This window comes from Lagenorhynchus albirostris, chromosome 3 (assembly GCF_949774975.1).
Source record: "Lagenorhynchus albirostris chromosome 3, mLagAlb1.1, whole genome shotgun sequence".
NCBI lineage: Eukaryota > Metazoa > Chordata > Mammalia > Artiodactyla > Delphinidae > Lagenorhynchus > Lagenorhynchus albirostris.
In genome coordinates, this window is record NC_083097.1 from 122,810,797 (window position 1) to 122,833,444 (window position 22,648).

The following is a 22,648-nucleotide window of genomic DNA, read 5'->3' on the forward strand; positions in this document are numbered from 1 at the left end:
AAAATCTTGATACTTTTAAGACTCTTCATTAGATTATCCTGGGGATCTTCTATCTTCCTTTGTCAAGGTCTAACTTACAGTAAGATATTCTAACACTTGGAAGAGTTAATGTAACTATTTCCAAGCAATATTTGTTGAGCACTTACTAGATGCAAGGCGCTACTGGTATACTATGGCTATGGAATCATCTTTTTCCAAAAGCAGCTCACAAATTGACAAGACAAAACGAAGAGTCTAATCACATAAGAAACTCATCACATAATTTGTAGGCAGGGGTCAATAACAGGGCCTTGTAAGTAATGATGAGGACTTTGGAATTCATTCTAGGTGATAGGGGAAAATATCTGAGGCTCTTAATAGGGTAATGAATGATCTGATCTATAATTTAAAAACATCATACGAAGTGCAATGTGGTTATCAGATTGTGAAATGTGAAGGGGAAGAGAGTGAGTGAATGTAGGAAGAATAATTGGAAGGTTCTTTTACATGGTAGTGATGGATACAGATAAGAAACAAGCTAGCTGAACTTGGGAAGGAATTGAAAGAGAAAATAAAACAATTATAGAGATATAAACTGCTTTGAAGGAAGAACAGTAAAACACAGAGAAAAATCTGAACAATATAGTTATCAACACGGTTTATAAGCATGAGGAAATGACACAAAACAAAGTGGAAAAGTACTAAGACACAAAAATCAGGGGAAAGCAGATTATATTTTCAGAAAAGAAAGAGGATCCAATGTAGGTATTATTGTTCGTCATGAAGAGACCAAAAGAAGTGAACAGGAAAAAATACTTAAAATATGTTTTTTAAAAATGCCTGTAACAAACAGTTAAATCCAAGACTGCAAGGATTGAAAGGGTACAGTATACCAACAAAAAGTGATGAGAGTTAATACCAAGGCATAGTCTGGTGAAGTTATTTCACTTCAAGTATAAAGAAGATTTATGGGTTATACAGAGCTTTAAAAATGAGTCAAATTTATAAGAGGTAAAAATAAGGCTGGTTTCAGACTTCTCTCCACAGTAAACCCCACGTCAGAAACAGAACCAAACAGTGTCCACAAAGTTATAAAGATTTTATATTCTTTCGGGCTGTGATTTAGAATAGAAGCAAAATTCTTAAGCAGGCAAAAACTCAGGGAACACCATATTTATGAGCTTCTACTAGAATGTAAGCTCCATAGTGGTAGGGTCTGCTTCCATAGTGTTTTCCATTTTCTCACCAGCACCCAACACACAGAGCATTACACATAGTAGACACTCCACAAGTGTTTGCTGATTGAATTTAAAAACTTTTTTATGTGATGAAAATTGGACACTTTCACATTCAGAGAGTCCCAGACTGTTTTTTTCATCAGAGCCACCTGAGAGCTGTCAAAGAGAAAAAGAAAATACAGATTGCCCAGGTTCACACTTTGAGATTCAAACTCCGTTGGGCTTGGGTATCTTGATTTTTAAAAAGCTCCCAAATAACTGCAGGGAAATTAGCCTAGTGTTTGTCAAACCTCAGTTCTTTTAGCATCCTCTTCAAGTTTTTTTTTACCTTATCTATTTACCCAGACTATTATTTACCTAATATTTTCTTTAAATGAATCTGCTTTTTATAAACTCCATTAGTTTTGGTAGGGATCTTTACATCACAGCAATACATGAAAAACTAGTTTTCAATGAACTGCCAAAAAAACAGAAGAATGTTATAAAAATAAATACAACGAAAAAATGTTCTTCAATTCTAGACAGATACGGTCACTTGAAAGGACTCAGAGCTTAAGGCCAGCTCTCAGTTTAAAAAAATTAAGATTTATAAGTGTTATTAGACGGGTTAACACAATATTAACTCAAAGTTAAGACTTTGGGCTTCATGTAATCAGGACAATTTTAAAAAGAAATAAAAAGAGAAAAACTTCAGTTATGTGATTCAAAGATAGTTACTTAAAGCTGTCTTGTACCAAGAGAAACATATAGCCCAGATTTTGGGGAACACAGTAATCTTTGAAGGTGACCATCATAGTATCTGGACATTAGGTGATTAATAATATGTTGATTTCAATTATTTATAGGTAACCTACTTTGTGTAAAGCGCAAGTCTGGGTCTTGGGAATAAGACAACAAATGAGATAGGCTCTGTCCTTAGGTTGTCCAATGCTATTTCACATGCCTTTTCACAGAGTTATTTGCATAAACAAAGAGTAGTTCCCCCTTTACCCGTGGTTGTGGTTTTGCTTTCCGTAGTTTCAATTAACTGTAGGCAACTACCGTCAAAAATATTAAATGGAAAATTCCAGAAACAAACAATTCTTAAGTTTTAAGTTGCACGTTGTTCTGAGTAACGTGATGAAATCTAGCAGACGTGACTCACCCCTCTGTCCATACGCTGCCCGTGAGTCACGTAGTAGTCCTCTCGGTTATCAAACTGACTGTCGAGGTATCGCAGTGCTTGCATTCAAGTAAGCCTTATTTTACTTAGTAATAGGCCCAAAGCATAAGAGGAGTGATGCTGGCAATTCAGATATCCTCTTACTGTGCCTAATTTATAAGTTAAACTTTACCACAGGTACGTATGCGTAGGAAAAAACATAGTATCAATATATTTAGGGCTCTGTACTATCTGCAGTTTTGGCCATCCACTGGCAGCTCTTGAAATATACCCCCTGCAAATAAGGGGGGCCCACTGTAGAGAGCTGGGACCCCTGAATGGTCACTGACTGCGTCTCTCTCACCCATGTATGGCTGCAGCTTCCAAACCCCAAAAAGTGTGGGTTGTGTCTTTTACATTCGCTTCCTATAATCGTAATAGTACCTAATGCTTCCAGAGGGCTGCTATATGCTCTCACCTAATCCTCACAACCACCGTACAAAGCAGGGATGGTAAGTGGTGGTAAACCTCATTTCTCAGATGAGAACATAGAGGCCCAGCTCTGACAGGAAGCCCTATCCAGCCTGGAGAGCATAAATCTACCTACCTGACTAGCTGAGATCCTTACTATAGTAAGGCTTTTCTTCTATAGTATTACCTGCTACAGCTATTTAAATCCCATTTCCTTATCCTGGTGTGATCAGAAAAGGAGCACGTGACTCTAATGGTTAAAGGGGAAAATGCAGAGAATCAAGGCAGGTGCAGATGGGCACTGTTGGACCGAGAATTAATTTAAATGATAAGCAAAACAAAGGGAGAGAATAAGGGGAAGATTTCACTGGAGGTCAAGAGAAAAATAATGGGCTCTTTTTCTAAACACAAAAGGAGAATGTAAGTGGTAAAGAAGGAATCCAGGCTGCTGGAGCCTGGCAGGGGGCAATTTATTGATTGACAAGTAAGAATGTGACAAAAAGAAAGACAAAAAGGAGGAAAATTATTTGCTGCAGTTCTCACAATGGGAGATGTCCAAGGAGGCAAGAGATGTAAATTTCCCAGGGGAAGAAGATTACGTAGTAAGATGCTTGTCTTCAAGTCCTCAAAAGGCAAAGCACTGATTATTGTTTGTTTGTTTGTTTTAAAGCATTGGGTTTGATGCTGAACAAGAATCAAATGATACAAGTGGCCCTTGATACTGGCAGGTGTCTGAAGCTGTTCGGAGTACATGAAAGTTAGGACTAAATATTCCTAAATCTCATAATGATTGAGTCAGAGAAGATCTAGATTTGCTTAGGGAGTGGGCTCAATGGATTTCTGTGGACTCTCCCAGAGAGGGGAGGAGAGTCTAGAATTGGAGGCAAAAGAATAGCTTCTCAAATAGGATACTGCTGGAGTGGGGGCATGCCTTGAAAGACACAGAAAGGGTAAGCAGAGTTCATCCAAACATTACAGATGAAAGTTACATTATCCCTCCTGACAGGGGAAACCACTAGTAGAAACTGAGATAATTAAGGACAGCTAGGGAAAATGGAAACCATACTATGGTACAGCATGCAAACAAATGAAGGTGGAGGACAAAGCTCCCTTCCTATATAAGCAGTATATGCAGCTGTTCAGTTTGGAGTGTTCATTTAACTTCTTGTTAATTTCCAAGTCTTGGAAGGAGTCTGACTCAAGACTCTCCCCAACGCTTTATTTTTCCTTCATGAGAACTCTTTCATTTAAAGTGACATTCTATTCTAGATATATTTATAGGCATGCAATTTCTTTTGTCTTGAAGTATAGAAAAGGAGACAACCCAGCTCTTGCGTTATGACACCAAATACAGAGAGGCATTTTCATTTTTTAAGGTTGCAGATTTAGGCGAGCTAAGTTTACAGACTGTTTGGAATTTCAATCTCTCAACATATACGACACTTGCAAATGCTTCTGATCATACTTTTTTTTTTCTTCCCCAGAAGGGACCAACGCCAATAAAGCTCATCTGCCTGAGTTACGGCTTTTTCCCTCCGATAATCAGTAAAAATTATGCAAAGGCACAGTGCTGTTATCAAACAGAAATAGAGAGCAATGTAATTCTACCTGATCATTTGGCCTGGCACATTGTTTTTCCAGAATCTATCTCACCACAGATGCTGGCAGAATGCTTTATATATATATATATATAAAAAAAAAACCAAACCAATTAAGGGGAAAATTTCTGGAAAGTCAATTTTGATATCCAGTGTTGTATTTGAATTTGCAAATGTTAGACAGGTTGGTAACGAGCTTGTGCTGGAAGAGAAAAATAGAATTTTTTTTAATGATCAAGACAAAGGAGAAAATATCAAGAGAACTTCTTTTGGTTGTTTTTATTTAAGGAAAAGTGACCTGCTTGGAATGTTTCTCTTTATTGCTAATGGAAAATAAAGACAGAGAGTCTAACGTCTGACAGTGGATCCTTTGACCTAGGCAGAAAATACTGCATTTCTGATGACTGACGGTTAGAGGCTGAGGCGGAGAAACTAAAGGAAGATTCGCAACCAGAGTCCTGGGTCAACTTTGAACAACTTTACAGGCAGTTCTTGATGCTACCACCCCTTAGGCCGCTCACCTGAGACGTGGCTGCAGCTTCTTCCCTACAAAGGAGTTACTACTAAAGCACATAAAGTTTCTTAGCTCAGGGAGAACTTGAAAGTTCACTGGTCCTTCAAAAACAGGTATGGCACTGTGGGAACACACTTACTTCAACTTATCCAGAGAGATTCAAATTGATGATTTATTTTCCAGTATCTCCTAATCTTTGCTCACAGAGTTTCATTAAGAATCTTTAATGGGGGGCTTCCCTAGTGGCGCAGTGGTTGAGAATCTGCCTGCCAATGCAGGGGACACGGGTTCGAGCCCTGGTCTGGGAGGATCCCACATGCCACGGAGCAACTAGGCCCGTGCGCCACAACTACTGAGCCTGCGTGCCTGGAGCCTGTGCTCCGCAACAAGAGAGGCCGCGACAGTGAGAAGCCCGCACAGAAGAGTGGCCCCCGCTCGCCGCAACTGGAGAAAGCCCTCGCACAGAAATGAAGACCCAACACAGCCAAAAATAAATAAATTAATTAATTTTAAAAAAAGAAAAAAAGAATCTTTAATGGGAATTTCTTTTAGGCCAGAGATGCGTCATTCACTGAAGAGTCTTAAACATTAGGGTTGATATGTCTTAGGCAAATAAACTCTAACCATAGGATCAAGTTAGAAGTCTCTTCCCTCTTACCTATCCTCACAGAACTGTATGCTTCTATCCAAAAGCAGCAGCTGGGGTCTACCAGTTGTCTCTCTGTTCTGAGACTTCTTGATTTCCAAACTGGAGCTAGTTACCTATTATGGAATGGTCACTACTAAAAGCTGGACACTGTGTTAGTATTGTTTTTCTGATAACAAGTCCTGTGATGTAGGTACTTGATTGATGATAAAACTGATACTTGGAGAGCTTAAGTAAAAACCCCAAAGCCATACAAAGACAGAGCTGGGATTTGAATCCAGAGCTGTTCCTTTAAAGTCTGTTAACCGCTACACTAGACTCTTTCCCAGAATGGTTCCCACTGTGGGCTTTCCTCCCCTACCAGAGGTTAAGTGGAAAGAAGTTGGCCTCACGTTTCTCCTGGCAATGAGGATATTTTGCTCACACCTTCAGAACAAACAGGCAATTATTTTGTTTTACTGTATCCATATGACTTGTTCCTTCAGCTCCCATATCTCTTTGTGTACTGTCCTGACTCATTTTGGGTTTGTTCACATAAAATATACTGCATTTCTCTTCTAGGTCCCAGGGAATTTTAACTGTCAGCCAACACATTTCAGGTTATGTCGTAATTTTGAAGATACGCTTCTCTTTAAAATACGCAAAGGGTGGAAAAGAAGAAAGGCTCCTCCATTATTGGCAGCAGGAATATCTGGGCTGGACAAATACCTGGCCCCCTTTTCACACAACTGCCACTGACCAAAGTCCCTTTCAAAAGCTCTGGGAACCGGATTTAACTCTGTCTATCCTGGAGAATGAAGCAGCTCCCCCACAGTTTTGCTCACTCTGTCTAGAGTAGCCCAGATGAAACACAAAAGAGTGTTTCTTGAGGTCTGTGGTAGAAGTTAGTAGTCTGAGTTTACTCTGTGCTGGGGCTTCTCCACCTGGAATCTTCCAGGCTCTCATGTTTTGCGAGCTACTTGGTATTTTATGGACATGAAATGCAGTGAGGATGTGGGCACTGCCCAATCGATTTCAACTTTTAAATCTGTATTGAACATCTTCTGACTTCCTGTCCTTCATTCATTTTTCAGTTTTATGCTCTTTTTTTTCCCCCAAGAAATACACTGATATCCTGGATGATAAGAGAGCAGGTTAGCCACTGTTGGCCCCTAACTCTCAGAGATTTCTGCCCAGTGAATGCGAGAAAGGAAAATGGCAACAATAGCAATGATGATTATGGTGATTACACAATCGGGAAATCTAGGAACACACGGAGAACAAGCACAGTACCAAACTCGCTCCCCTTTAGAGTCTGGGAAACCTTTGGTGGCTGCTATTGCTAGATTAGCAATAGAAGCCTTAGGAAATGCCAGGGAAACAACTCGCCCCTTCCTAGAGCCAGTGGGCATTTGTCTCTGTCGTTCCTCTGGGCATGGGACCCTGTTCTCTCTGCATGGATAGCAGAGCAAATCCTGTTTAGGTGCCAAGCGAGAGCTCTTTGATATGGTTCTGCACTGCTACACAACCTCAGTCCTTGCTTTCTCTCTCTCTGGCCCAATTCTTGCATGGAAAATTGAGGTAATGATTTATATGCCGTTAGTAGTTCTGACAGGTACACTCGATCTTGGCTTCCTCCAGCCCCAGGACTAATCGGAAGCTTATCTTTTCCTTTGTGTAACAGGGAGCTGTCAGGTTCTATGACCCTCCAAACAATTCAATCACTCATGGGAGGGTTCACCTTGGAGGGAGGACACCTTGATACTGGAGGAGCTCCATGGAGGCCATGCCCTGACATGTATCAAAACAGTGGCAGTCAAGGGCTAGAGGGCAACATGGCCACACTGACCAAATGCCACTGGCTTCTGGAATGTAAACTTGTCATATCCACCAGGAGTTTTCTATGTTGTGCTGGCAGCTTTTCTGCCTTGGTGTATATCCTGTCTTGGGTGCAGAACATTGAGCTATTGAGCAAAGAAGAGCTGTTTCAAAAAATGACCAGAGCAGAGAAGAAAGGGTTTGCATTGCTCTTGGGAGAAAGAACAAATTCCCTAGCAAGGTCTGTGATGGCCGTAACCTGGCTGCCTTGTCACCTGCATCTTGCTGGTACTACACATCCCCTGGGATCAGCATTCCAGCCACTTTGGCCTTCGTTCCATCGCCTGTTCTCTGGTGCAACTTCCCAACCTCAGGGTCTTTGTCCACGGCATTGCCTCTGCCTGGAAGGTGCCTCCCTCTCCTCTCCTTACCTACCTCCTGCTTCAGCTCTATTGTTAACTGCTCAAGAAATTATTCTCTGTGCTTCCTGAATGGAGCAATTCCTCCATCATCTGCTCTCCTATGCACCTCTGAAGCCCCCGTCCCAGGGTCAGTTTTACATCAGGGGCATTTGATTCATGCCCTTCCCACCAAAAGAGACTGAGGGCATGAGGTCATGGGCAGGGACCGTGCCATTCATGTTCACTGCTGTAATTCTAGGGCCTATCACCATGCCTGGCTTACAGTAGATACTCAATAAATACCTATGGAATTAGTGAAAAAATGAAAAAGCAAGAGACCTAGGCGGCACCTATGTTCTTCACGGATTTGACCATCAAGTAGGGAAAGGCACATTTAATCAGGACTGGTGTGACAGCCATCTGAGAGTTCATGTGCAGAGATGACTTTATTATGGGAAGGAATGATGGTGACCAAGTGTGACTTTGTTTTGTCACTTCTGTCTCAGGATCTAACCTGACAACTCCTGAACGCCTGCTTTCTTGTCTGCATTGATAGTCTCATATATCCCCTCCTTAGGATGCTTTTCCCAGTTGCTCTTTGAATTTGGAAAGCAAATTATTATTTTTTTTAAAGCAAGCTTTCAGAAGTTTCTAAACATCTGCGTGTTTGGAATTGAAAGGGCAGGATAACTGGATGAAGTTTTCACCTTGTGGCTGGATGTTCTGGCATTAAACAGACAATGTCCTCATTTAACTCAAAGTTGCAGAATTCTCAACTCCTGAAAATAATTAGAGGAAGTGGGATCTCAGGGCAGAATAGAAAATGTTGAGAAGGGGTTGAGGCAGTGTTTAAATACATAACAGGACTGACCGTGATGTCAGGCATGGGGACACGAGGTTGGTGCTGTTACTATTTTCAAATAAAAGCTTGTAGCCAGCTAATTCCTCACTGAATTATAAGCCCCATGTGAGGACAGGGACCACACATGACTCTATATGTGGAAACTTTTTTTAATAGATGCATATTAGATAGATGATAGCTTACACAGAAGGAAACATTTATGAACAGTGATGGTTTTTAGATTGGCTAAAGGGTCATTTCTGTTTCAAGAAGTCTCTGACAATAGGATAAAGCCCACATTGGCCCACATGGGTGAGAACCATTGCTATTGGGAGTCCAGATAACATGGTGGTTAAGAGTGGGGGTCTTCAGTCAGACAGTCAGGGGTGAACTCTGGTTCTGCTACTTGCTAGCGAACAACCTTGCACTAGTTGCTTCCTCCATATGGAGCTCAGTTTCCTTATCTGGGAAATGATGATAATAGTTTTCAGCTGATAGGGTTAAGGTGAAGACTAAATGAGGAAGCATGCAAAGTGCCTGGAATAGTGTCAGGCACCAGAAAGTTCTCGGTTAATGTTAATGAACTTGTATGTCAAGAGGGAGGCTCTGTTAAGGCTCTTTCTCCATCATGGGATTCTGAGACTGGACGGCAGGAAAATGGGGGTGGAAACGCTGCCAGGCTAACCCCTGTTCCCTGACCCAATTCCTTCAGTCAGCATCTCCCAAAGTGAGGTCTATCGCTGTACTACTCAAAATAACGGATCCCTGAACTGTTTGCTAATGGTCCGTGACAAGATAAGGAGCTCAAGCCAGAATCAATGCACTGCTCCATCCATCGAGAAAGTCTTGCTATGGAAAATAAAAGTGTCAGCTGAGGGCTTCCCTAGTGGCGCAGTGGTTGAGAGTCCGCCTGCCGATGCAGGGGACACGGGTTCGCGCCCCGGTCCGGGAAGATCCCACACGCTGCGGAGTGGTTGGGCCCGTGAGCCATGGTCGCTGAGCCTGCGCGTCCGGAGCCTGTGCTCCGCAACAGGAGAGTCCGCAACAGTGACAGGCCCGCGTACCGCAAAAAAAAAAAAAAAAAAAAAAAAATGTCAGCTGAACTCTACAGTGGATTAGTGATGTGAACGATTCATATTCTGGTACAAGCTCTTTATCTTGTTGTGGACCGACACTGGGCCAAGGACCACGTTTTGAGTAAAATGTTAAAAAGAACAGTAATCCCATAAATTGGGAAAAGTGTTTTTCATGGTCAGTTAGGCTTGGTGGAAAATAATGCATGCACTATATTTTTCTTAGACTTTGATATTGTATATTAGTATATTACAGGTCTTGAGAAACCCCAAAGTAAATAAATTTGTTTAAATGTATTTAAGCTAGGATTTACCATATTTTCTTGAGCAAGAAACATGTGTGTGTGTTTTTACAACCGCTTTTAACAATTTTTCTGGTAAAGGACACGAGCTCAACTGATCATCTGATGAAAACAACAAATTCCAAGAGTGCGATCCACTCTCCTCCATTCAACTACATACAAATCTAGGACCTTCCTGTAGAAATTCATTCCCTACTGGCTCAATCATTCTAAGGAAACCAGAGAATTAAATCTTTTTCCAGTTGATAACAATCTCCTTTAACATAAAACTACCCTTATAAAATATTTTCGTCCAACCAGTTTCTTATACTTATGCACCAAAGAAAAGAAAGTATCTTCCTATATACACTAACCTCTAGGGAAATACTTAAAACTTTTTCTCTGGTAAGGACGGGTATTTAAAATCAGTGCATCAGCGGAAGTTTGGTTAGCAATGTACTAAGATCAAAGTGATCTTGTTTTCTATTGAACTTGACTCCAAATCCATTTTGTGTTAATGATTTTCTAGAAAACTCTTATGTATAATGAGCAGAGGCCTTAGAATTCCTCTTGTGATTTCAAATGAGTTCTTTGCATAACTTGGTAGCAAAAGGGACCTAGGCTCATATTTTTGATCTCTATTTAAATAAGTCCAATTGAAAACCAAATACTATAAATCAGCTCTAGGCTATGTTAACATTCTAAGGTTTCCTGAACAATGGGCTTCTTGGTACTTTGTGCCGTGTGCACGCCTGCACACGCATACACATGCATGTGTAGTTTCAGGGGCTGGACCTCACACCTCTTACTCAAGCAAAAGTGAGCTCACATTGGAGAGCCAGGACCTGGTCTGGGGACACTGTCTTTCCCATGACACTCATAATTCAGATAATTCCATCTGAAAGATTCAGAAAATGGAGATACGTTTCTTCCTCGAATCATCCAATTATGCCCTGGATTTTCCATTTACTTTAAAAGTATACAGAGAGCCCTTTAAAGGAAAAGATGGAGAAAATCATTCTAATAACTTCTCTTTTGAGAAAAATCCATCTGGGTCAGTGTGAATTAGGTTTGACCCAATGACAAGATCCTTGCTTGCAAAGCCTGGAAAAGGTTGGCAACCTGCCCCGGCCTGACCAACCGACCCACATCTCCAAAATTCAGACCATTTAATGACCAAAGTTAGGAAGAGAGAATGGGTCATAGTCTAGAATACTGTGCCTCCTGACCAGGGATTCTCAAGATAAACTGCACCAGAGACCATGGAAACATCGAGATTTTCTTCTCTAACATGATCCTTTTCTTCTTCTGGTACTAGTGGACTTCTCAGCTTCCCACTGTCATTGAGTGTACCTGTGGGGAGTGTCATTTACTAGTTCCTATCACATTCGAGAAGCCATGGCTGCCTTCCAAAGGGGTTGGGAGCAAGAGACAAAGAGAATTTGATCTTAAGCCAGGTATAGGATTCTGCTTATATTTACCTTTATCTTGGATCTAATTACTACATGGTAAATGCAGCACAACGAAGGTAGCTTTGAGAGGAAAGAAAATATCTTCTTGTCAGTGAAAATATTCTGAATCCAAGGCAGCTTTGGAGGGCCAGGGCAAACACACATTCAAAATAAAGCAGAATGGATTGCTGGATTCACTATCATCAAAACATAATGCTGCTTTGAACTTTTTCAATATATTCATCAGACTTTCCTGAAACTCCTGGTTGTCCAGGTGAAAGACAAGATGGGAAGGAAGAGGAGAAAGGTAATAACATATAGCGAGCATCTGGCAATCGTAAGGCATCACACCAGTACTGTCAACACGTTACTCTATTTTATTAGCATGACCTCTGTGGGAAGAATGCAGGATGAGTTCCATTTTTCAGATGATGGCTGAGATGTGGTCAGAGCCCTAGCCCTTTAAAAATGTGACTCAGCCCCTTAGTAGCTGCAGCCCTTGGGTAAGTAACTTCAGCTTTCTGAATCAAATGTCCACATCTGTCGAATGTCTCAAACCCAGCTGATCTTCAGAACTACCTGGGATACGGCTGAGAACTATGGGTAGATCCCTTGGCCCTGTGCCTGGACATTCTGAATCAGTCAGCTGGGGATGATTTAAGACATTTCTAGACTCTGAGGATCATCCAGATTTGGTAAACCATGATCTAATTCCACGCATCCTTTCTGCTCCACTTCCCCCCCCGCCCCCGCAAACAAAACGGAAACCCCACCTGGGCCCAAGGTTCCCGCAGCATCTACCATCTCCTTCCTGGTTTCTTCTCTAGTCCCTGCTTACTCATATTTTAGTTTATACCAAATATTCAGATGAATATATCAGGCATTCTATTTAGTCCAAGAGGTAGGATAGTAGTATGGATTTTAGAATCATAAAGACATGAATTCAGGGACTTCCTTGGTGGTCCAGTGGTTAAGTCGCCATGCTTCCACTGCAGTGGGCACGGGTTCGATCCCTGATCAGGCAACTAAGATCTCACATGCCGTGCGGCATGGCCAAAAAATAGAAGAAAAAAAAATAATAAAGCCATGGATTCAAGTCCAAGTACTACCACTTACTAGCGTCTGACCTCAGGCAGGCTGTTTAACCTCTCTGGCTTTGGTTCTCGCATCTCTGAAATGAGGTTTATTTTATTACCTTCATTATAGGTTTATCTTGAAGAATAAATGAGCCAACATACGGAGCATCCCTGGAACAGAGCAAATGCTAATCCATGTCCGCTGCTCTTATTATTATTTCAGGTAGTTCCTTTGCCTCACATTGAACCCAACTAATGTTGTCTCACTGAATATTAGCCTAAGAACAGGGACATCCGCAAGTGTCACCCCTAAAAGGCAAAACACGTCAACACACTGAGGCTTGGTGGTGAGGGTTGTGCCCGGGGTTCCTGTGGAGTGCTTTCTGATCCCATACATGAAACCCCATGACACAGACTGATAGAATCAGATAATGATGGCCATCAATAACGATAACAGAAATTATTATTTATTTTCATAAACACAGAGTCCGTGCGTCCTGCTGAGTTACACACATCACATGCCAGCATTCACTTGTGCGGTAGTCAATCAATGGGGGATTGCAATATCCCCTCGCTGAGACAGGAGGGGGAAGGGATGGAGTGGAGGTGGAGAAATTACCCACACCAGAGTGACACATTCACAAAGTTAATCTAATCCAGGGGCCGTCCGGGTGCCACTGCGAGCGTGTGAATATGGAGCAGCCTTGATTGATTTTGCACTGCAGTAGCTAAACACTTCATTTTTATTTGCAACAAATATAAGGAAAGGAAAGCTGAAGCTGTAAAAGCATTGGCTATGAAGCCCCTAGAGCATCAATACATCATAAAATGAAGTCTAGAAAAATTAAAAATGGGTACGGGAAGACTGTATCTGTGTCCTAAGAGGCCTCCGTTGTCGAGCAGAAGCCCAAAATGAAAACCTAAGGCAGGGATGGCCGACCCTGACTCGACCAGTAATTTGCCCTGTTACTGGCCTGGGATTACCCATCCTCCTGGAGTGAGCCTTATCACACGGTCGCCACGGAGGCAGCAAAAAAGCACAAAGGCTGTGTCTAGACCGAACACATTTCATTCTCGGTTCTGCCTCTCAGAGCCTCAGTTTCCTCTTTTCTTAATGGGGATAATCACATCCAGATCACCAGAAATAGGGAAAAGCAATTCATGTCCTACTTGCCCCCCAAGATCCTTGGGAGCATTAAATAAGACCCCCGCCCCCCCCCCCCACCCCCGGCATGAAAGTCCACCTATCCCTCAAGATGCATGTTGAAAATTCCTTCCTGGTCCTATAGCTCTCTCCTTCTGTTCTCCCTCTGAAGCGCTATGGCAATCTTCTGTGCTTTTCTCAGGACACTTACCCGATCCGGTGTTTCTCAAAGTGTGGCCCAGGGATCACCTGTGTCAGAAGCACCCGGGGATTTTCTAAGGGGGATCTGGTCAGTGATGTTATTGGGTACAACTCAGACCCTCTAAAGCAGAATCCCTAGTGATGAGGCCAGTGCCTGTGTTCTAAAATGCATCCCAGGAGACTGTGAGGGCACTGTGGTTTGAGAACCATTGCTTGAATTAATTTCATGTTGCAGCGACTTGCAACATTCCCCTCCTGGCCCCTGGAGGACACAGAGCATGTTTCACTCATCTTTGTAAGACCCGCTCTGTAGTATGTACTTCGCACGTTGCCTGGTGCATAGAAGGCACTCAATAAGTAGGATAAAAAATACATTGAAAAGTTCTACGTGTCAGATGCTATTATCCTCATTGTTGTCTAGATCAAGGACCATGCAATAAATAGTCCTGGATGATGGTGAAGGGCAGGAGCTGTGGGGTCAGATAGACCTGGGTTCCGTTCTTGGCTTTGCCACTTATTATCTGTGAGGTCTTAAGCCAGTGCTTACCTCCCCGATCCTCTGTTTACACACCTATAAAATGGGCATGATGCATAAGCCACAGGATTGTGATGAAGAACCAACTATAAAATATACAGAAAACTGCTCAGTGTGGAGTCTGTCCCTAGGAAGGGCTGAATCAATGTAGTTGCTTTTATTGGTAAACTTAAACCAGTGGTCTGTTTAATCAGTTCTCTAGAAAACAGATCAGGCAGTTAAACTAGTTGTTTCACAAAAACGATCATTTTGGGGAAAAAAGTGTGTTTAGCCAAGCTGTCTAATCCCATGACCTGCTGGCAATAATCCTCAAGAAGTTCCCTTCAGAATTTGGAGCTGGTGAACGCTCATGTCGATTTGCCATGGTGTCTCAGACTGTGGCTAGGAGGGTGTCTAAACTGCCATCAGTGGGATGTGTAAACATCAGGGTCATTCTAGGTGGAAAAATCACAGGAAAGTCACAAGAATGTGTGTGTCCTGAGCTGAGAGAAAGACAGAAGCAGTCACCGGCAGAAGGCATGTGTGTAAAAACATGATATAATTGAATCTTTCCTCTAAAATACAGTGCATCCATTGTGTGCTCAACCTGTGGCAGAAAAGCCTTTGCAGCCCTCACCCTCGCCCTCCACTCGGCCCAAAATCTAGCTCCTACACTAAGAAAGCTTTGCGGAAGAATTCCAAGAGACACTGATAATGAAATTCCCCTGCTCTGCAATCATGAATGAGTATTTTCTTAGGATGTAGCTGTAGGGAACCATAAAGAAAAGCGTCAGATTTGGGGTCAGATGGATTAGGTTTGAATCCCGGCCCCACCACTTTCTAGCCATGAGATCTTGGAGCAAACAACCACTTGTCTACTCTGAAACTCAGTTTCCACTTCTATGTAATCTATTCATTTGACAAACATACCCTGAATACCTACCATGTGCCGGAGCTACAGGAGAGGAGACGCGTGGTTCCTGCTTTCACGGAGCTTACATTTCAGGGGAGGGGGAGGGGAGGCCGACAGCGGACTAATGATACATCTGGCCAGGAGGAAAGTTAAGAATAAAGGGGCAGGGTAAGGACACCGAGAGTGAACGGGAAGATGTGAGTGTGCTACTTCCCCTACAGAATTCTAGGAGAGCTTCTCTGAGAAGGTGGCATGTAAGCAGAGACTTAAATGAAAGGAGGGAGGGAGGCTTTGCATGATCCAGAGAGGATAACAGAACCCGAGAGAGTTACTGTTAGGACAGAATGATATAAGGGTATACAATCCAGCACCTGGCATATAGGAAGCACTCAAAAATGTGGGTATTATTATTATTAATATTAATATTAGCTGTAAGGAATATGCATTAGAAAACCTGAGTTCATTACATCCCCTTCATTTTGGGGAGTTATGGTGTCACAGGTTGGGAGCTCACACCTTCCAGACAGACTCTGTGTAACTCTTTTGTAACTGGTTCAAAAGCACATTTCCACCTGGCCTAGGTTCCCAGGGCGCTGGCAGCCAATCCTAACGAGGGAAATAGTAACTCCAGGCTCATTCTGCACAGATAAGTACGCTAGGTATGACTTCTCACCACCCATCTCCCCTCCCGGGCTGATTAAGTTACACGAACCGTGAGTTTCCGTTGCCAAGAAAGGGCTCTGAGGTCTTCTTAGCTGTGGGTATTGGGAGGTTGGAAAGAAGGGCATGGAGAATCTTGCTAAGTGGAAGTACATAAGACCTCAAGGTGAGGTCAGAGGTCAGAGGTATGGAAACTCCGTGTGTGAATGTGTGGGTGAGAGAGAAAAAGGGAGGGAGGGGGAGGGAGGGAGAGAGAGACACATGCATACACCCTGACCTAGAATAATAATGGCACTAATTATTAAGAAAAGCATTTAAAATGCCCAATGTATGTGTCCAAGTCGAAGAGCCACAGCTCTTGATTTTCAGTCCCAGCTCTGGAACAAGCAGTTGACAAACACTGGGCAAGTCATTTTCCCTCTCTGAGGCAGCATCAGGTTGAAGGGCTCAGGGTCCCATAGATCAAGGTTTGATGCTTAGCATGATCTTGGGCGTCTCACTGAAACTCTGTGAAGCGCATCTGTTCAATGGGTATTTAACAGTGAACTGTACCTCATGAAGTGGCCAATGCAGATACAGTGTGCAGCATGGTGCATGGCAGATAGTAAATGCACAGTAAATACTAGATCCCAGCATCTTCACCTGCCTTCCTACTTGGCTGGTCTGAAGATGAATCAGGGAATTAAGTAAGTAAACACTTTCTGATAAAAATGGTATTTTACAGGGCTTCCCTGGTGGTGCAGTGGTTGAGAGCCTGCCTGCCGATGCAGGGGATGTGGGTTCGTGTCCCCGTCTGGGAAGATCCCACATGCCGCGGAGCGGCTGGGCCCGTGAGCCATAGCTGCTGAACCTGCGCGTCCGGAGCCTGCGCTCCGCAACGGGAGAGGCCACAACAGTGAGAGGCCCGTGTACCACACACACACACACAAAGGTATTTTACAGTTTATAAGGTGTTATTATTAAACTATCATCACGATTATTGCTTTGAATGTTATAATATCAAGCAGGAGATGTAGTGTCCATAGAAGTGCTTCTCAAAGTCTCTCTGGGTAATGAGTGATTGGCTTTGAAAGGCTATCTTGCATGAAAAAAGGAAAAAAAAACAACCACATTCGTACTTTGAGAAGCTGAACCTCCCAGCACTGAAACAGAACAGGTTCATTACTCAGTGAGGATTAATTAGCTGTTGGGTATTATTAAACATTCTCACTTCCAAGATCCACATATAACTGGAAACTATGAAGTGTACGAGAGGTACAGGGAAGTACCTGTACCTAGTACCTAGGTACTAGTACAGGGAAGTACCTAGTACAGGGAAGGAAACTAGGTACTAGTACAGGGAAGGAAACCTAGGTACTAGTACAGGGAAGTACCTAGTACAGGGAAGGAAAAAAAAAGCCACAATCGCTGGCGATGCAAATGTCAAGAGCAGAGCATGTTAGTAAATTATGGTCTGATTAATATCACATCAGCTCATTCTCTGTTTGGAGTCATTGTTCTGAAACTGGTTTTCAGGGCTGCCTGGTTCTTCTTCTACCACTGGGATCAAAAAGAAAGCAGGCTGGCCTTTTCAGTGTTTGCACTGAAAGAACACTGGAGTGTGGATGTTTACACTGAAATGAGGATACTTGAAAGCCTAGGAAGGTAGACGAGATGAAATCAGATACGAGTTTTACAATATGATAGCAAATGTGTCTCATGAGCTGGTACAATAACTTGAAATGACTGAAAAGTAACAGAGGCTCATAAAAACCAGAGCGTGGAGGAGCCTTAGAGATGATAAGAGTCCAGGGATAACAGATCCCTTTGTCTCAACCACCAGGGGCTCAGGATAAAAATGCAGATCCCTCTGGACCACGCAACTTGCTGAAGAGAATCACTGAGGCTGCGCCCCGGGAATCTGCATTTGTAACTGGCACCCATGGTTGCAGAACCACTGACTTTGTCCAGTCCTCTGCTCAGTTGCTTAGAAACTAAGCACGGAGAGAAGAAATGAGATTCACTGGCCCAGGGTCACAGATGGTTAATAAGGACGCAAGAACCAGAACTGGGGTTTTCTAAGTCCCAGCCACTCCTCAGGGCCTCCTTCCATGTTTGACATGTACAAGTCCACTTCATAACGTCACTGTGTCACTTTGGGGACAACCTCTGTTCTAATGGAGCTTACATAGAGTCCTTCTCTCTTCTTCATCATGGGAATGACATCCTCCCGGGGGCTAAATACAAGTATACAAAATCCCACTGGATGCATGGACAACTGGAATTCATAGTGGGGACTAGAGGTGGCATCTGAGAAATTCCATCCACATAGCAAACAAGAGCAAGGTAACATATGGGCAGAAGTTCACGTTATAAACTCCCCAGTGGTGCCTAATCCATCTGTTTTCTCCATACGATTGCAAAGTCCGGAGGGGTGAGAGACTATCTTGTTCCTTCTGTATCACCAGTACTGTGCTTGCCACTTGGTAGACATCAGTGAATAGCTTGAGGGGTGAATACAAGAGTATAAAAAGTGTATGAAGAGAAAAATGGGAATTTTCTCAAACACATAGGCCTACTATCACTAGGGGGGAATAACAGTCATGAAAATGATGATGATGAGAGTAACACTAGAAACCATCAGCAGGAACTAATATCACTGAGTGCTTTCTCTGAGTGAGACACTACACAGGCTAAGCTCTCTATCACACACAATACTGTACTGAATCTTCACAACAATCCCAGGAAGTAGCGACCATCCCTCAGCCCTGTGGTGCAGATGTGACATGGGAGGCACAAGGACTTTAAGTAATGTGTCCAAGGCCACCATCCAGAAAGGAATGGAGCCAGAATTCTAACCCAGGACAGAGTGACTCAATGTTCATACTCTTCACTGTTCTCTCCTCCAGTCTCAAAACCTCTGAGCATTTAGAGCATCGACCCAGTCTGATAAGGTAAACTTGTACGGTTGTTCTCCAGGTTGAAGGCATAGGCGGACGAGAGGAAACAGAGCAGCCAATGCTCGTTGGCCCAGAAGAAGCTCAGTAGAAGACCAGGTACCCACTACTACTGGGTACACACACGACAGCCTAGCATTAGGGGCCGCAAAGAGTCTGTGCTCAAAGAGCATCTGCTGAATAGACAGATGAACAAATGAATGAATGAATGAACAAACCAACAAGCCAGCTGATCAGGCTCACGATGATCATTCAGTTCCCACATTTGCCTCTAAACAGAGGACGACAACCTCTTTTCCCCACAGGTATTGATACTTCAGTGTCTCTCCGCAGTTTTTGGTTTTCAGTAGAGCTGCCGGCACCTGAAAGCACATATTTTACCCAGTTCTGGAAGCGGCTAGGGGCCAGGGCTGGTCCCAACATGTGCCTGGCTTTACCGTTCACAATGAACACTCCAAAACTGAACTCATCACCCAGTCCCAAATCATTTTAATCTCTATCTAGAGAGCCTTCCTTTAAAAGTCCGCTTTTAGAAATCCATTTCTAACACCATTTCCCTAACAGACATATCCCAATCTCCCAGAACCAAATATAATTTCTCCCTCCTTCAATCAAACTGCAACTCTCTGACTCTCATTGCATTTATCTTACTCTAGTTACTGTCATAAACATTTGCATATTAGTCCTACCCATCCTCCTTCCTTACCAGACTGTGCTTTTCTGGACAGCAGGAAGGAAGCTACCAAGACTAATAGTAGAGATCACTTCTTGAGTACCAGCCATGGAATAAGGGCTTTTCATCCTCACTGCATTTTAGCCTCAGAAACCCACACACAGTAAGGTACTAGGTTCACTGTTTTGCAGATGGAGAAACTAAAAATAACTTGCACGACAGAAGTTCAAAAAAGGGAGTGACTATGTGATAGTCTGGTAAGTGGCAGAATTTGAACCCAGGCCTGTTTGATTCAGAAGTTCATGTTCCGAATCACAAGACTCCAACTTCCTATCTGGGGAGTTCCATGCCTGTACCTTGAAGGTGCTCAAGACATGCTAGATGATGCAAACAGACAGAGGCTAAGAACATAGTAATGCATGGCAGTGACCCTGCAGGTAAGTCCTCAGGGGCAAAAGGAAACGTGGATTTATCGTCATCAGAGGTTGGTGCCTGTCCTGTTCCTTCACCTACCACCAGAGACTCATGTAGGCGTGGCCTCTGCTTGACCTCCCTCCCTCACACCTGAGAGGGGCAAACTATAGCAGCAGTCAGCACGCAGCCAAACTTGCCCTCCACTTCCCCTGACCTTGGTTGCCAAGGAAACTGAAAGAAGGTGGAAAACCAGCCGTTGGGCTCACCCGCAAGGTGGTGATGGTGGCAGGATCCCGCAGCCGGCCCTCCTCATCTTTCAGGTTGTAGCCTTCCGGCCTCTTATCACGCTCGCTGACTTTCCACAGCTTCACAGTTTTATCTGCGGAGGGCAACCAGAGGAAATCAAAATGACGGTGAGAGGAAACTGGTAAAGGAGTCTTTTTTTTTTTTTTTTTTTGGCGGGACCCAGTTGGGGGCGGTTGCAGGGAGAGGTGATGGTCACGATGGAAGGGACTGCTAGGGAAACTGGCTCATGTCAAGGGCTTCAGTGCATAAATCTCAAGGCCTCTGAAGGCAGAGCTCATGTTTCAAAATGAAAACATTTATTGTGCTGAGACGAACGGTTTCCCTGACAATGGGCTGTTAAATCTATAGCTTACATTTAAATTGGATCATTCAATAATATATCCTGGACACTGAATAAGAGTAGTCGCAACATGTAGAATTAACGATGTAACCATGTTAGCGCTTTCCATGGAGAATTTACTTAACATTCACAATAACCCTGAGATGCAGGTCCAATTATTATCCTCATTTCAGCATCCCACCTCACTAAACACTGTCCCTAGCATGACCTGAAAGGCCCTCCGTGACCTGCACCCCTACGTCCTCACACTTTATGATCTCACTGTCTACCCCACTCCCTGCCACTTCCTGTGCTCCTGCCGCCCGGTTTCCTTACAGCTCCTTGTATAGGTTAATCCCACTCCAGCCTCAGGGCTTTTGCACTAGCTGCTCCTCCTGCCAGGAAAGCCCTTTACCCTCTTTTTCACAAGATTTGTGCCTTCACTTTGCTCTCCTCTGTTTATGTCCCAACCTCAGAGGGGGTCTTTCCTAACCAACCTACAGAAAGATGTTTTCCTCACCGTTCTGTATACCCTCTTCCTGCTTTATTTTTATTCAGAGTACGTTTCACTCTCTGGCAATTTAATTATCTCGTCTCCCCCACAGTAATTTAAATATCATTGGAGGCAGGGATTCGGTCTGTCTTGTTCCTCACTGTATCTCCAGCACCTACAACAGTGCCTGGGGCATAGTGGATGTTCAAGAAATAGGAGTTGGATGAACGAATGCATCTCATTTACACAGTGCATCTTGTTAGCGGTACTCAGGGAAGTAAAATGAGAAGGAGATTCATCCAAATGCTTTCCCCTTGCAGTCTCTTTTCTGAGTCCCCAGCTGGAAATGACCTTTCTCAGTTCTGTACTGTCCCAGGACTCTACACCACTTGGTGACCCCTGTCATTCTCTACAGCAATACAACAGGGGTGAGGACTCCAATGCCTACAAGAGGTAGGCAGTGCCCGGGGAATGAGTGAAAGGGGGCGGGGCATCGGGGGAGCTGGAGATGACATGCCCCACCTGCAATCTTTTGATTCCATCTTTTAAAAATTGAAGTAGAGTTGATTTACAATGTTGTGTTAGTTCCATGTGTACAGCACAGTGATTCAGGTATATGTACATACACACACACACACACACACACATATATATACACACACAGATATATATATCTATATATACTTTTTTCAGATTCTCTTCCCTTATAGATTATTACAAAATATTGAGTAGAGTTCCCTGTGCTATACAGTAGGTCCTTGTTGGTTATTTTATATATAGTAGTGTGTATATGTTAATCCATTTTTTAAGGAAACATGTTTGGGCCAAACGGATCATGTCTGTGGTTACATGCCTTGTAGGCCTTTCTTATCAGATCCTGCGTTCATTATTTGTGCTAACTTCTCTTCTGGATGGCTCCTCTGCGTCTTGCTCTGTGCCTACACAGGGTGGCTTTGGAAGCAGACAACCTTGGGTCCCATCCCGACTCCAACGCCAGCCACCACGTGGCCGAGGGTTGGGATTCACGTGCAGCAGGTGCCTAACTAGTCTTTGGGTGACAGACAAAGGGGAGTAGCAGATAAAGCAGGAGAAAAGGTACAGAGTGGCCAATTAAGTTTGAATTTCAGAAATATGAGTAATTTTTTAGTATAAGTATGTCATCAATACTCCAATCTCACAAATAGAGATAGTTAACTTCTCTACGCCTCAGTTTCTTTATATGTAAATTGGGGAAAACAGTGTCGCCCTCATGGGGCTCTTTGAGGATTAAATGAAAGAATGCATGTAGTGTTTAGCCCAGTGTTGCACTTCTAATAATGGTTCACAAATAGCGGCTGTTGTTAGAATTAGCAAACTGGGCAACTGTTCTGCAATAATAAGATGTTGCTCTAACAGCGTGAGCTTCATCCCATGATGATGTCAGCACATCTTACTTCCTGTCTGTAAGGCTGTCAGGGGAGGAAAGCCACCCCTGTATCCTGCCTATATTAGGATTCCCTTGCTCCTCTGCCCCTCATCTCCCTCCTCCATCTCTCCTTGGCAAATGCCTTGTCCTCAGCGGTCTGAAA

At 43.3% G+C, this 22,648-nt stretch overlaps 1 protein-coding gene across 8 annotated transcripts in view; it reads right to left on the reverse strand.

The window, feature by feature from the left end:
- The window catches only part of PPP2R2B (protein phosphatase 2 regulatory subunit Bbeta), a 677,687-nt gene that overhangs the window by 77,893 nt on the left and 577,146 nt on the right, over positions 1-22,648 (reverse strand). For all 8 annotated transcript variants that reach the window (XM_060146455.1, XM_060146453.1, XM_060146461.1 and 5 more), the window contains one exon: positions 20,229-20,341. In XM_060146455.1, the coding sequence (XP_060002438.1) occupies positions 20,229-20,341 (113 nt within the window). The remainder of the gene's footprint in view (positions 1-20,228; positions 20,342-22,648) is intronic.